Raw genomic sequence first — 16,709 nt, 5'->3', positions numbered from 1 at the left:
CTTTTAAGGGCAATGGTGATGGACACCCGACGATGAACACACAGTCACAGTCCCGATGCAAGGGGACTGGGTTGAGAGCGGATCAGTCGTTCGGTAGTTTGGTTTTCGTGCCCAGGTTCTTTCCTGGGCGACTTTTTCTTAAAAAGTACTAATAGACAATGAAGAACTGCAGAGCAATCTTGCTTGTTTCTGCCTTCAGACTCCTATTTCCATAATATCATGGGAATGTAATGAATTCTGAGGTTGAAAGAATAGAAAATTTCACTGAGACCAAGCCCACTGAAAGGGTAACCGGTATGATGCAATAGTATGATTTATTACAGGCCACGCAATGTCAGAGTAGATAGGGATACATTTGTCGTACGAAACGTAAGGTCTTGAAGTTCACCTCCGTGCATTGTATTCATAGTCGTACTCAGTGTTTACTCCACGTTGACATGATGCGATGCGTACACTATTAAAAAGTCTCGCTGAATACATACTAACGATTGGTATAGTATTACCAGTGGCACCAAGTAAAATATTCCATTTGTGATAGTGATATTGGTAGCAGAAGGCGAGACGAACAGACCGACAGAGTGCACTGAAATATACTCAAGGGTATTGGAATTCTCCAAGAAAGAAGGCAAAATATATGGGACAAGATGTTCCCTGACGTGACGCTCTTATTATATGCGGGATGTTTGATGATCACCGCTGTACTAGTCTTGGTAAATTTTAGTCAAGATATGCCTAACTAAGATAGGGGCTAACACTAACAGTTAGACCTAGTCTCGGCTAGCCTGAGAACGCCAAACATGAAATTCTTGGTTTGTCAAAATGTCACTGAAATATGACAAAAGGTATGCATAGAATCAAGTCTTTCTCATACCCAGGATGTTATAATTAGGACTATACCTTTTAATAAATTGGCATCAAGTTTACAATTGGATAATTAATACAAGTTTACAACTAATTATTAGGTTGACAACGGTGAAAATATAGTGAAACATTTCATTTGTCTCCATGTTGTGTAAAAACTAAATATTAATACTTCAAAGTTGTAGAAATTACTTTTAAAATTGTTCTATTTGCCACATTTATGATAGTATACGATAATGGCAACTGTGTTATACTTATATAGGCCTAGCTGCACTGATTGACACTAGCTAGTGTGTTCATTAGTCAAATTAAAACTTAGTTTTTCCATTGAAACTTTAATCTACAAAGCCTTAATCAAAATGGCCAAAATTCACCACAGTGGAACAAGGAGACATCAATTTTGTATTTTGAGACATTGTGAATTATTTGACACACATAGGGTCTCAAATATGCTACTGTAAGGCTTCCTGATCCCTGGGTCTCTAAACTTAACAAAATAAGAAATTATTATGAGACTGACCAAAATTGTTTTGACTCGCCTGCCAACATCCAGTGAACCTTTTATTGAAATTTGGGTCTAGCAATAATGACTGTATCAAGTTTTGTTTCACTGTACCTACAATATCCCAGTATAGCCTAACGACAGATGACATTTAAGCCATCGTTAGACATAAACCTTAACTTATTAACTCACCTAAAGCTTAAGTCATAACCATTGCAAGTGAATAAGATTGTCGTTATAACCAATCAGACTTGATAATTTATTCTCTTGTTTTCTTCCAACAGGTCATCATTTTCCTATTCTTCACATCTCCTCCACCAGACATGTACAGATATTTAAATGAGAAATCATACGCAGACCCAAACAAAGACAATGCAATGGTCGATTTCCCGAGTCTTTATTCACCAGCTTCCATAGATCTTTCTATCGTAGTACCAGCATACAACGAGGAAGAAAGACGTAAGTTGAAAAAAGCAAAATGTGTTAAACAGGGATGAAAGTAACCTTGGACGTGTGAGAGGAAGGGATAGGTAGAGACTGTGGGACTCACTTGGACAGGTGGAAGACAGGGGAGGCTAACAATACAGAATAATGAACCTTTGTATTGATACTGCATCAATAGTCATTCCCCCAAATGGGGGGAGGGGGGAGGATAGAGGGGGAGGTATTAGGAGATTGCATGTCTAGTCTTTCGATGCATGCCTCAGTGCCTTTCATTTTATCAGTTCCTTTCACTTGTGGTGTTGTTGTTTGGGGGGATGGGTAAAGACTGGAATCTTCTCTGGTTAGTCACTATGCTTACATATATTTCATAATATTTGCATTACTTGGGTAAAGAATCTTCCTCATTCTATAATTCCTACTGTAATGTATGTTCAAAACCTTGGCCCTTTTTGTATGCTAACCCCGCATCAGCTTTTCACTCTTTATCTTTATGATTCTATACAGTAGGGTTCACAACTTACCATCGATTAGCTCAGTTTGTACAGCAGAGGGCAATTTGATCCTGAGGTCACCTCTTGCAAGCCAACAATTGTTTTTGCACTTCTTTACTTTGTTCAACAAAAATTCTAGTCAGATTCTCATGTTTGATTTCTTTTGTATATTGTACTTCGAGGGAATAATGCAAACAAATGTGCAAACTAACCAATTTGCTAGAAAAATGTAAAACAATTCACAGAAAACTTGGTATATTGATGAGCTTCAACCGATAAATAAAGAGTTATAAACATCAAATCTGCTGCAAAACACATTATCAACTAAAAATTATTTCTTCTGCTTTCTATCATCTAATGATGTATAATTTCAGTGCCAAAGATGCTTGATGAGTGCTTGGAGATACTAGAAAGCAGAAGGGTGAGTAACACTGTTATACTGGCTCTGCTATTCTTACTGTGTACTTACAATGAGCATTGTCCCCGGTGGATTTGTTGACGTTTCCGTTTTGTGAATTGTATTAAAGAGGGTTTTGTTTGCTGCTCAAGCCTAATGTACTAGTAAGGGCCTGCATACCTGATAAGTGCAAGACTACACATTTTATTACCATAATTGTTCATTGTCACAGGCCAAATTGAAATCCCTTTCATAGACAGATTGTACCCACTTTCCTCATAATTCTATCTGTCAATAGAGCAGGCCCCTAGCCAGAGCAACCACTTTGGGGGGGGGGGGAGGGGGGCACATCACTGCAGGAAGATTACCATCCTGGGGGAGGGGTTTTAGGGTAGGGGTGTCCCCCTGACTTTTGAGGAAATTTTTGCTTGTATCAGGGGACTTAAATGCATTAGGGGCGGGATGGGAGAGTGGGTACATACCCCTGTGCCCTGCTCTTGTGTCTACGTGCCTGCCATAGAGAGGCCATTTCTTGTTAAATAGTTGTTCCTAGCATGCTGTTGGAATCTGGCTTCTTCATATATATTTGGTTATATCAAATTGATTGGAAAACCTCAATTTGAAGCTTGACTAATGTAAGGAATGGACCTCTGCAAGTCTGCATCCTGTCAGGGTTTGTAGCAAGCAGGACTAGTTTTATGCAATAGAGAGAGGCGCATTGACATTACACTGCTGACTTCTGGTGGTTCTGTACCTGGATTGTGTACACACCAATGAACATCGGTAAAAATACAGTAAGCTGAATAGAGCTTTGGTGTATGTATGGAGCAGAGGTTTGAATCATCCCGAATAATGTATCAAGCAGTTTCAGACTAAGATATTACATTTCCTTTTCGTCGTATTTCAAATTTTCTTAATAACCTTTATCTTTTTCCATGAATCTCTGAATGTTAATATTATAATATATTCCATGATTGCTATGTGATATTTATTAGAGCTCTATTAATTATTAGCAGTTTTAATTAATATTAACACCATTATTCTTCTATTCCAGGAATCTAATAAAGGCTTCACCTATGAGGTCATTATCGTTGATGATGGCAGTAAAGACAAAACAACACAGGTTTGTGTTTGATCATTCAATTTTGAGGTCATCAATGTTTTTTGCGATCACTGAAAAAGGCAGAATTTCAGCTTATCTGCAGAATTTTACAGAAATCGTAATCTTCAGAGGCTGCTCTTAGAGGCATTGATAGATTCTTGATGATAATCGTAGACTTCGGGTACAAACTCAACTTAATCTGCTCACCACATTGTACGAAACAAGACTACAAACCATATTTCATGGTCCAGGTGTCCACAATTTTGCAACATATGAAATACCAGACTTCATGAAGACCACTGCAAGATCAAAACACATTGTATGTTTTACTAAGAAGCCTACAGACTGAGGATGACCTAATGTTAGGCTAACTGTATAAAAACCTCACTACTCTGGTGTATCGAATCCTCATATGTCACAGAACGCATTTAATGGCCAAAATGTTACTACTCAAAATCCCCCGAGGAGAAGTACAAATCCGCATCTCTGAGTAACAGTACAGACAACTGTGCAAGATAAAGAGTGTGAAATCACTACACCTCTGCCAATCGTACAAGCAAGAGATTTTTGCAACATTTCCTACCGTTGGTACAGCCATTTTGTTAAGAGCAATACTACACTGTCTGTATAGGGTAACATCATGTACATCACAAAGGTTAGGAGTCAAGTGCCACAAGTGCAAGTGTTAGCAAGCTCACAAAGTGTATGTGAATATGATATACAATTACTGTATGTCACATGAAATGCTTGCTTATTATAGGACAAAATATCTCCAAAAGACTAAGACTAGGCTTATGTAAAGAAAAAAACCAACCCCAGCTCAGTTTCAGATAGGTGCATGCTCTTGATCTAGACAGCTTTTTGACTTGCGGACGGCTGCTTTACATAATTTGTGTTTGTGTTCACACAATTTGATTTTCATCATAATCAATTGTCTTTTAAAAAGAGTGTATTTACCACAATTTCTAATTCTATGCCGAATTATTTGGAGAAAATATATATGGTAACAATTTACATGTCTTAGCTATTTTCATCTTTTAGAAACTGTATTAGTAAGAATGGTAACTTGAAGTGTCTTTGTCTCCTGAAACAGGTTGGTCTTAAATACTCCAAGAAATACACAGTAGAATTTGTCAGGGTCTTGACTCTGACAAAGAACCGAGGCAAAGGTGGGGCAATCCGTCTGGGCATGCTCAGTGCCAGAGGCCGTGCTCTACTATTTGCTGATGCTGATGGTGCTACAGAATTTAAAGACCTTGTAAAGTTAGAAGAAAGTTTGAAGAAAATAAACCAAAATCAGGTAAGGAATGGAAGCAAGGCTGATATCAAGACATTTAGGATTCCTGAAATGTGCATGTTAATGTAGATACAAGTGTGCGCGAGTATGTGCGTGTGTGTGACACCCGCCTGGTAACACAACAACTCAAAAAGTGAAGCTTGGTTGAACACCATGTTTGGTGTCTAGGTCCCCATTAGCGAAGATAAGAAGTTGGTTTGTTGAATGCGTGAAGAAATTGAAAGACGTCATAAACTGCAGGAGGCAATCACCATAGTAGTCATTTTCCTCATAATTTTTTTTATTATTATTATTTTTGTAGTTATAACTCATCTTTACACTTTCCTCATTAATTCTGTTCTTGTCAGGATTCCAGGGCATTGGTTTGCGGTTCAAGAGCTCATTTGCAGGATGAAGCAGTCGCTCAGGTATGGTGCCTCTGTTCAGCAAAAGTAATGGATTGTTTTATTGACACTAATTCTAATAGAGGTTAAACTGTTTAAATGAAATGATTTTGAATTTGAAGGGCTGGTTTGAAAAGAAAATGTGAGACATAAAGTATAGAAAGTTCGTTTGACCTAGGCTCTGTTTCCTAGTCCTCCCTACCATCCCCTCCCTCCCCTTACCTTCTGTCAACCTGGTTACCTTATTCATTCATGTGTGTGAGAGTGGCAGAGGGGGAGGGGACAAGGCCGACTGTTGCAGTAAACATGATAGGCACTACAGCCACTTTCTGAAATTGTTTGTTTAAGTAAGTGTTGGATGCACAATTACAAAAATTGAATTCATTCCCAGTATTATTAATAACGAACCGTCAGTACTTTTTACAGCAGTTGTTACAGTCTAAGTACATTTGGCCTCTCTTCCTCAGCGTTCCTCCTTCCGAACCATCCTGATGTACGGCTTCCATTTCTTCGTTTGGTTTCTCTGCGTCCGATCCATCAAGGACACCCAGTGCGGCTTTAAACTCATGACTCGTAACGCTGCAGCTGTCCTCTTCTCAAATATGCATGTAAACAGATGGTAGGTACTAGCCGTGTTATAAGTGTCAGAAATATGTAGAAAAAAGGGTTGCTTTTTGTTGTTGCAAGGAAGACTAAAGACCTGAAATATTAATCCTACCAGGATCTTTTGCCAAAGGGAGACAGGCATGGTCTACCAAGTTATAATTTATACTAATGGAGAATGTCAGGTCTATTATAGATCACTCGCTCTGATAAGCAATTCAGTGAATAGCTTGACTAGCCGTGTGGCAGTAAAATTGGCAGTAGAAGTCCACATGTTTTGGGCAGTTCCATGCTGTTATTGTGAAAAAATGTTGTGATTTGAAGCAAGTTTTCTATTTTCATACCCTTGAACCTTACTTTGGTGAAGAGAAAAAATTGAGGTGATTGCTTTTAATGGTTTGATCAAATACAATCTCAGTGTGTATAATAATTTGGTAGATATAGAAAAAAATGTCAAAACAAAGTCAGAAGGCTGCTTTAAAATTTAAGTTCATGGCGACTTCAGAATAGTCCACGATGGAGCACCTTTCATTCCAAGCTTCTCTTCCCTGGAGATGGGTTCCAATGACATGTAATAATTTATATCATGAAAGAAATACTTTTGGTGAGAGTTGGAGAAAGCATTTGATTAATTACGAGTTTATCCATTCATTTCAGGGCATTCGATGTGGAGTTGTTGTACATTGCTCAATACTTAGGCATTCCAATGGATGAAGTAGCAGTCAACTGGCAAGAGATTGAAGGTGAGTCATTCTGTTTTCTTTCTAGTATGTCTCCTTTCCATACACATTTGATAGGATCTTGTAATGGATAAAGATTATTGCTTAATGAAATTGCCGGAAATGTTCTGCACCTTTAGACCAAAACCACATCCTCAAGCTGATGACATGTTTCAACTTGTTTATCAAAGTTCTGAAAAAAATCTTTCTTTCAGTTTATATGTACTTTTTACTAATCTTTTGGTTTAAAATGCTCACAGAAATTGAGCCATCAATCACACCTATATATTCAGTTTGGGTGACACATTTGGAAGATTGCTGTTGAAAGTTAACAAATCCATTTTGTGTTAATTATTCATCGTTGAGCCTTAGTCATTAAATTTCTCAAACAAGCAAGATAAACAGGTCTTTCTTCTTTTCTTATTCCTTCTTGGTTATCACTCGATTCCGGTTATTCTTAGATTTGATGACGCAGAGGTAACAATAGCTGCAACAGAGACTTAAAGAATTAATAGTCTGCGGCCAAAATATGATTAGCTTAGATGAGAGAATAGGTTCCAACCAGATTTTGTGTGATGGTACTTCTAACTTTTGTAATGACAGCATCTAGGTGATATCATCCATTACTAAGCCACTCCCAGAAATGACAACTGGACTCTTTATTCATTTGTAAATTTTTGAGTACTTTGCATTTTTTTTTTTTCTTTGTTCCCTTCTCCGTAGGTTCAAAGATCATCCCAATTTTCAGCTGGGCTCAGATGGGCAAGGACATTCTCTTTATTAGACTACGATATACGTTAGGTTTCTGGAAAATTGAAGACAAGGTCAAGGGTCAATGATTTATGCTTGAACCAAAAGAGATGAACACAAAAGTTAAATCAGCCAAGGGGGGAGAATATCTTTAATGCTGGTACCACTCTATATTGTAATTTTCGTGTCACTCTTCAGAGCAAGGGTACAGGCACAATGTGAACAGTTCTGAGGATTTAGATCATTGGAACAGGATATTTAATACTGTTATACGTGTACCCTGAATGAGGACTGGAAAGTACAGTTAACAAAAAAAAATTTGTCCCAACTGAATGGCATAAGTACAAATGTGTTTATTTCATATTGTAACATGATGAATAGTGTTAATAATATTCATTATTTTATGATATTTGATGCCTTTAAGAGTACGGCATGATGGAATGGTCACAATGTTTCATTCTTTATCTGATTTTTTTTTGTGTGTGTGTCAAGGTCAAATATGTTTCTGCAATTATAAGCTTGTTAGCTTTTTATTGAACTCAAAATGAAGACCTTGCAAAGGAGACAAAACAAACTTATTTTCCTTTGAAATTGCTGCGATCAAATGAAACATGAGAACACAGGAGTTAGTTACATTTCTCTTTCAAATTATCATTTCCCCCTTTTCTTTTTTGCTCACTTTTGTGAAAGTAAAAGCTTGTTTACTTTGTGTCAGGATGAAGTAGTATGACATTAACATAGAGTTGAGCTGTGTGAGGTTTCTCTACTTCTCTAGTAAAGTGAAACCAAGTTCACAACTTTATGTTATCATGTTTATGTACTTTCTGTGCAACATTTTTAGCAAATAAATATATCTCTGTATGTTTGTTTGGGCAAACTAGTAAAATTTGCTAGAAATCTGACTTTTGTATGGTTTTGTATGAGAATGTTCACCTATACAGTAAGGAGATTTATGCCCTTCTCAAAATTACCTTAACTTAAATGGAAACATAATTGCCAACTTCAAATTTGGTTTTGTTTTGACCACCAATTTTTTTTTGTGTCTGAATTAAAGGGACAGAGAGCTGAGATTAGAAGACATGTTGCTACTTTTTCTAATTCAGTAAAATACTTTTCAAATTTTAATATATCAGTTATTAAAAAAAATTATACTTTAATTAATTAATTTCAAAATATACTTAATTATGTACAAGTTTACATGTCACAAAGCCAATGAGTGCAGGCAGGAGGTGGAGAAAGAAAATTTAGGGGAGTGAGAAAGAACTAAAATTATTTTAAGTAGCATCCCCCTCCCCCCCCCCTTCCCAAATACAGGCAATCTTTAAAACTATTGAGAGGATATAAAATTTCATCCTTTACTCTCTTTATTCCTGATAATATACTGTAATGTAAATTCCATCTTTCTGCAATTTAGAAAGGCCTTGGCGTTTGTAAGAACTGAGTAAATAATACAATTTAATTTTACTTATAATTGCACTTGTACAATGGATGCTATAAACACATGTAGCTTGAAACCATTCTGTGCTACCCTATAAAGCATCGTCTTTCTAATCTTCCACTTTTCTCGATGGGAAGGCGGGATATGGAAAAGTTTTCCTTTTTTTCTTCTCCTAGTATGTATGTGATCTTGCCAATCATGTCCAAAATGTGATTTTCTTTGAGTTATTAAAAATAAAAAGTAAATCCATTCGGTCATTTAAATTGTTATTTGTTTACCTTGTGCCAAATTGTGTCTCTTTGCTGGTGAATTTGCAATCATCTTTGTGAACCATAGAGGTGTGTGTGTGTGTGTACTGGCACTGCCTTTGTATGACGGATAGTATATTGCAGTAATCTCATTTCTTGTGCTTTACCTTATCCATCCGCCAAAGTATTCCAAGTATTCTGTAATAATTTGCAACAATCACCTCTTTTCAGTAATGCATTATAGAACATTTCTGGGGAAATTATTAAGCAATTGGTATTATATTTGGCATAATCTCATGGCCATGGTCCTCCACCTTCCATCATGGGGGGGGGGGGGTGGTTTTGTTTGGGGAACTTAAAACTTCAGTTAGGAAAGAATCAGACCACTGCTACAGCCCAATGGGTAAACACCTTTCAACAACACAAAATCTAGTTTTTGTTAACACAACCTTGGGTTAACAGCTAATTAAAGACCTAACTTATTTTCTAAATATACTCATAATACACCTCATTTACATATAAATCTTCATTTGTCTATTGAGGACCCCCCAGCCCTACATGGGAGGCACCTTGAAACACCCAACGGCCACACCTACTATTTAATGAAATCCTTCATTTGCTTCTGGCCCCTTCTTTGTCTTTATTAATGTGGGTAGTTGTTATTTTTGTATCCCCCCCCCCCACATCAGGAGCCCAAATCTGCAACTCCCAGGTCCATATCTGCTTCCGTTCGGGAGATACGTGGTCCCAAAGTACAAGATAAAAATACGTGTTCTTTTTAAGTGCACAATTTGGAAAACCCCCTCTTTTCAGCCCCCTCTCTTGTCCTCTCTGAAACACCCATCGACATTTAAATTAGACGTGGAGTAGAAGACAATCTTGTCTTTGTTATACACCAATTTCGTGTTATTATCTGACCGGGAAAGGCTTTTTGTCTATGTTATAATTATTTGCGCCAAAAATAGGTGTTTTGTCTTGCAAAGTTAAAAAAGTACCTCCTTTTGGTAGCCAATTCCAAAATAAACTTCAGAATCGTAATCAGCGTGTCGCGAACTACCAGAAAAGATACACATTTATCGCCTTTGCGCCCTCTTATGACATTTTTTTTCGCTCAGTTTGCAACTTCAGAGGAACAATAGAAAAGCGAAAAACTTTTAGGGACAACAAAAGATTTTAAACCTTTGTTCGTCGTAAAAGTTTTTCGGTCTTACTTTTTTTTGAGGTGAAAAAACTTTTTGTCGTTAAAATCCTGTGTATATCACTGTTCAGGAAGCTTGATTGCCACTCAACCTCTGCCAAAATCTATCAGTCATTACAAATAATTGAGAATAAATATCTCTTACAGCAAGGGCTGTAAGTTAATTGTGAATTGTTGAAATCATGAAATTTGGTAGGAAATGCTTAGAAGGAAGCAGGCAAGTTTAGTCCTGAGCAGAAGTAAAATTAAGGTTTCTCCAGGATCCACAGCTACTTACTGTGCAAATTGGCCTGAGCCTGGTCCACAGTTGACTTGAGGGTAACTATGGGCAGCCGTTTTTGCATTTTCTAAGACACTGTTGGATGTATAGAACTATCATGCAATAACAAGGTGTGTACAAATCAGTCTCTGAGAGAAGACAAACATTTCAGAATAAGGTTCTTTCAATTCTAATTTCTCTTTATTAATTTGTAGCAAGCATAAATTAAGTTCATATACACTTGGAAAATTTCTGAGAGAAATGTATTAACAATTATCACTAAATATACCCTCAGACCCAACTATTGAGTTACTACGAAGACAAAGAACAAGAAAACTCTTGCAAAAAAAAGGTCATCTTTCAAAAAAGAAAATGGAAAAAAAAAAGGTTATCACAAAATACCAACTATTTTATGTTATTGTTAAGAAAACCATTATTCCCAAAGGATTTAACACCCCCAAAGAAGGTTCCTTACCACCATAGCTATAACATCGCCATATTGTGAAGGTATTTTTCCGTAAAGCGCTTTTGGCCTGTCTGACACGCTTTATTCACGAAAGCTTTTTTTCATCGACATGAGATGGGTTTTATAATTTTTTCATTTCGATAGTCATCAAAATCCCTCTGTACTTACTCTTAGCAGTATACTAAAACTACTTCTTACATGTAATTGCACAATAATTCAAAGCCACTATTTGGGCTCATAATAATAATAATACAAAAACTTATTTGATGATTATTACACCTTTCAAAACTTAAACAAAATTGTTAAAGGAAAATAAATTAAGTCTCTCAACATGCTCTGATCAAAAATGTCACTTTCATACAAACATCTTTGAAAACAACATCATAACACGGATGTCCTGTAGGTTAGTGACTGTAGGTTAGTGACAATGGGTCGGTGGTGGGAGGGCAGTCCTATGGGTAAGTGGTGGGAGGGCAGTCCTATGGGTAAGTGGTGGGAGGGCAGTCCTATGGGTAAGTGGTGGGAGGGCAGTCCTATGGGTAAGTGGTGGGAGGGCAGTCCTATGGGTAAGTGGTGGGAGGGCAGTCCTACGGGTAAGTGGTGGGAGGGCAGTCCTATGGGTAAGTGGTGGGAGGGCAGTCCTACGGGTAAGTGGTGGGAGGGCAGTCCTATGGGTAAGTGGTGGGAGGGCAGTCCTATGGGTAAGTGGTGGGAGGGGCTTGAATCAGCTTAGTAAACTCTTTGACTTCTCAATTTTAAAGTACCTTCATAGGATTAACCGCTGTCAGTCAAGATCCATCGTTACCAAATTTACGCATGACAATCATAAAGCAGGTTTGTTTTAACATTAAATTGTAACCAGCAACTGGCAACAGAGTTGGAATCCAATACCCCAACATATCCTACAATTTTGTTGTGTTTTTCAATCCATCAGTATAAATGCTTATACTAAAGTTGTTACTAACCTTCCATTAGACACACAAGATTTCCAGCTTCGGGCAAATAGTCTTATTGTAATAGCTGACATGGGACTATAACTGGAATAAGAGGGAGCTGAGAATGGACTTTTCTTGCCCTCAAACTTAAGAACATTTGCAAATGGGCATATGAATATAGGGTCCTGTTGGTAACCTGAGACTATCTGCGCCACTATCCACTCCCCAGCTCCCCAACTGCCCCCCCCTCCCACATTCCCCTCTCCCGTTTCCATCAAATAATAATGTGGTTACTTCATTAACATATCTCTGAGTTATTGGTCTATCACTAGAATGCTCTAGGAATCTTGCAGTGTGCCACAGGAATTGTAAGGGAAAGCTTTTATAGAGAATACTATCCTACCACTATAAACATATGAACACCATTGACACTGTATTAGTTTCCCCCTTTTAAACTAATTTCAACAGAGACAACAACAGTTTAACTTAATGACATCTCATTGAGGGTAGTAAATTAGCATTAATTACACTTCATTAATGGTATTAAAATAACATTAATTACACTTCATTGAGGGTATTAAAATAACATTAATGACACTTCAATGAGGGTATGAAAATGACATTAATGACACTTCATTAAGGATATTAAAATAAATTTAATGACACTTCATTGAGCGTATTAAAATAACCTTAATGATACTTCATTAAGGGAATTAAAATAACATTAATGACACTTCAATGAGGGTATTAAAATCACATTAATGACACTTCATTTAGAGTATTAAAGTGAAGTAAAGAGTAAGTACTTATAAAATATTGCAACAGGCATCTCAATAGGATGCAAAGTGTATTCTATAAAACCTTGGTACTTTTGAGTTTTGAGCTAAATATATGTTAAAAGACCAGCAGAATAGTAAATGGTAACATTGCAATGTTAAGCGAACAAACATTCTTTCAAAGGTCAAAGATAATGACGACATCATTGATTTTGTTCTGTAGTTTAGTTTGGCCCTTCGACGACCTGATTTTACCATAATTACCTTGAGCTGACTCAACTGCAATGAGGTTACATTTTAAATTTACCAACACGGCAACTACAGTGACATCTGTCTACGCAGCTACAGTACACACGTAAAACACAGTACGCAAAGTTAGGGAACAAGCAAAGCTACCGTACACCACCAAACCATCAAGAAAAACCCGACAAATCGTGACATCACCCAGACGGGCAGGCAACTGTAACTTGTCAATGAAATAAACAGGCAAATTTTATTCTTCCTCCATAGATTAACAAAATGTTTGGGGTAAGAGGGATATTTTGATCTTTCTTAGATGAAAGATCCACAGGTTTTATCAAACATATATAAATAATTTTAAAGCTTGGAATATTACCAAGAGATGAAATGAAAGAAAACTGAGTGAAACTTCAAATCTAAAGGAACACAAAATAGTCTGTAATCTGATGGAGAATTACCTGTAGATTCTGGTTAACCACCGATTGGCTGGCATTTCTTTGCATTTGTAACATCACAGGCGGTGATGTCATGCATCACTCATTTGCATATTAGTCACACAGACTGCTACAAAGAGTAGACACACCCATCTACCCTGAATCAAAGGGCTGGTGGGCTTTTAAACAAACAAAACATACAAACCCATCAAACAGGAACAGTCCAATAATGCTTATAGACAAATCTGTAGACTTAATTTTACCTAAATTAATTTAGTTACCTTTCAAATAACCCTGATGGCACTGGGGGGGGGGATGGGTGGGAGGTAGGGTTGACGGTCGACAATACCATTTGTTCTGTTAACAGTGCTCCTTAAAGTTAATAGCTTAATTTATAATCTTTCAAGCCCTTGTACTCTGTCAAAAACGTAGAACCAAAATGCAAATTTGAGCGCTTGTTCTTTTCCTTTAAAGTCTATTTCCTACAGTACTCACAGGGATCACAACTGACTTGAAAATGCCCATTTAAATATCCCTGCTCTCCATTATAGTTGCTAGAGTTCATAGATTTACAGGAAGAGCTTTGAGATTTAAGTATTTGTTTTGAAGTTCTTGGATGAGAGGAAGAAACAGGAATCACATATTGAAGCTATTTTTGACTAAATTTTGAAGCAACTGTTAGTATCTCTTACTTACTTGAAAGGTGTTCTGTTAAAAAGTGACAAGAAAATCTGTTTGGTGATCATCAACAACAACAAATCTTTCCCACACTTGGTTCTAAAGGAATGTTGAACTGGCCTCTCCAAATTTTTATGGTATACAATTCTCTACCTGTACGCCCAACATCAATGATACGTACAACCTGTCAGTCAATTCAATGTCAGAAATCTCCTAGCCTGCCCTTAAACCTCAATTCACATCTTCACAAACTATACCCTGAGAACACTTTGCCATTGATATGCCAACATCTCTATTACCTTATGCATCTCTCAATGAAAACTACAAAATACTGACAGTTTAAGTGAAATAAACAAGAAAGGTATACTGCTTAAGAAAAATATCTTAGACCTGATTAAACCCAGCTAGAAAATGACAAATTATGATTCTTTTTTTTTGAAGTAGCTGATGTGGTAACACATTCCACAGAGATTCACTCAACAAGTGACCACAACAAATAATGCTCTTTGTGCTTCTATACAGTAGTCTAGTATTTTCATTCAAAGAATCTCCATCGGTTTTGTAAGTTTGCAGCAGTAAATGACCTCTGCACTGTTGTGACATCTAATCTAACAAACTACAAAAACAGTCAATGTTCATGTGCATACCAATGGTGAGAGAAATTAAAAAAAAGACTTTCTTCTGTTCCCCAAATTGAAGATAACCAAAAACCGACTTCGACAGACGACTGAAGCATTTATACAGGCCCACAAATTGTCCGAAAACTTTCACGATGAAATTTTAATTATTATTTATATTTGTTTCAACATGAACACATTAGCTTGAATATTTTACTATCTTCTTCGACTTTGTGTCATGACGATAGATATTATTCTTTCATTTTCCAAAGAAGACAAACAATTTCCTGATATTAACAAAAAGGCGCTCACATCACACAGTTGGGACACATTTTTTTCTTTCTATACTCTACTTTCATGTCCTGGTTCAAAGCACTCCTATTGGCAGTAATTAGCAGTATAAATATCATGTTTCTATTAGACAAGAGGTTAGGAGTTGTTTTATACTGTCAATCCGAGTGCTATGACGTACATTATGGGCAGGACAGTATAGAATTGGTATTAGCATTAGGAAATAGTCCCAACTGTTGGCTGTTGCACATTATATCTATTGCCATGAATATGCACAGCATTATATCATAAATATGCATCTAACATCGCACAAGATGAAAAATGAATACACCGTTTGCTCCCAAGAATTTACGAATATAAAAATTGCAGGGGTCGATGATGGACCAAACCTTTGAAAAAGACATTTTAAGAATCATTCGACTTGTGCTGATATAGATATCGCCCTCTGTACATATTCACCTACACTATATGAATATGCATATTATAGAACTTATATATGCATATATATATATATATATATATAATCAGCGTCCATAGCCTAGTGGTTAGGGTGTCCGCATATAAAGTGGGAGGCCAGGGTTCGAATCCCGGTGGAGGCTGGAAGTTTTTTCACTGTTCTGGATTTTCCAACTCATTACGTTTTCAATTATATATATATATATATATATATATGTATATATATATACATTTACATATATATCACTCTGCTAATTGGACTTCTAAATCCTGGATAGAATGAGCTAGCTGAGTTGGCGATACCTCCCCCATTCTGGAGTTGAGTATATTGAGGGGAGGGTCTTTGGATGGCGAGCGACTGGGAGTAGCGGGTTCTGAGGACCCTGCCTTCAGTATCTTGTAACAGCCTTTGCATACTGGTACCGGCCGTTGTGAATCGTGACCGGGTAGAGGAGTCTGCTTGTCGATGCACCGGATACAATACACCACACCGCACCTCCAACAGTGATACTGAATAGAGAAAAGTCACCAAAACAAGAAAACACTGTAAAATTATACAGGCAAGAAGAAACAGCAGAGATGGTTTTGAGAGATGATAATATGCAGTTTGATGAAGTTCTAGACAGCTATCTGTGCTTTTAATTTAATGTAAATGTTATGTCACTATAAGCGCACTGCCAACAAGATCCAATCCCTTTCCATGTGTGTAAAAGTAGGACAAAAGCAATAAGTCATGCTCAAACTGGATTAGAAAGAAACATGAAATCAAAAAAGTGGTTAACATAGAGAGCATATATTTTTCACTGCGTTGCTCAATTGGTTTTGCAGGTGCAAAAACTTCCCATAACGGTTGACTTTCACAAGTACTTGCTTGCTAGCTTCAACATTTATCCTCTCCGTTGTCATTATTTATGCAACACTAAAGACGAACAGAAACTAAGTCTATATCAATAATTGACATGGTATGCAAAATTGTAGGAATGTAAATGTTTTCTAGCTTCAACAATTATCCTCTCCGGTGTCATTATTCATTAAACACTAAAGAAGAACAGACACTAAGTATATGTCAATAATTGACATGTTATGCAAAATGGTAGGAATGTAAATGCTTGCTAGAGTCAACC

General features: G+C 37.0%; 2 protein-coding genes across 3 annotated transcripts in view; one reads left to right on the top strand and one right to left on the bottom strand.

The window, feature by feature from the left end:
- Positions 1-167: 167 nt before the first annotated feature.
- LOC139979389 (dolichyl-phosphate beta-glucosyltransferase-like) lies at positions 168-9,236 on the top strand. 2 transcript variants are annotated; one of them, XM_071990134.1, is made up of 9 exons: positions 168-710; positions 1,648-1,822; positions 2,673-2,719; positions 3,750-3,818; positions 4,891-5,097; positions 5,442-5,501; positions 5,945-6,096; positions 6,738-6,823; positions 7,523-9,236. In XM_071990134.1, the coding sequence occupies exons 1-9, from the start codon at positions 645-647 to the stop codon at positions 7,636-7,638; spliced, it is 978 nt and encodes a 325-aa protein (XP_071846235.1). In that variant the 5' UTR covers positions 168-644; the 3' UTR covers positions 7,639-9,236. The 2 variants fall into 2 exon arrangements, with proteins under 2 accessions (XP_071846235.1, XP_071846236.1); XM_071990135.1 differs by lacking the exon at positions 168-710 and adding an exon at positions 819-842.
- A 1,630-nt stretch (positions 9,237-10,866) lies between these two features.
- Positions 10,867-16,709, bottom strand: part of LOC139979403 (phosphatidylinositol-3,5-bisphosphate 3-phosphatase MTMR8-like) — a 29,776-nt gene continuing 23,933 nt past the window's right edge. The window contains exon 14 of the mRNA XM_071990165.1: positions 10,867-16,095. Coding sequence (XP_071846266.1) covers positions 15,829-16,095 — 267 coding nt within the window. The 3' untranslated portion in view covers positions 10,867-15,828. The remainder of the gene's footprint in view (positions 16,096-16,709) is intronic.

This window comes from Apostichopus japonicus, chromosome 14, assembly GCF_037975245.1.
Source record: "Apostichopus japonicus isolate 1M-3 chromosome 14, ASM3797524v1, whole genome shotgun sequence".
In the NCBI taxonomy this organism is placed as follows: domain Eukaryota; kingdom Metazoa; phylum Echinodermata; class Holothuroidea; order Aspidochirotida; family Stichopodidae; genus Apostichopus; species Apostichopus japonicus.
Note: the sequence above shows the minus strand (reverse complement) of the source record. Positions and strands in the feature narration are given on the sequence as shown.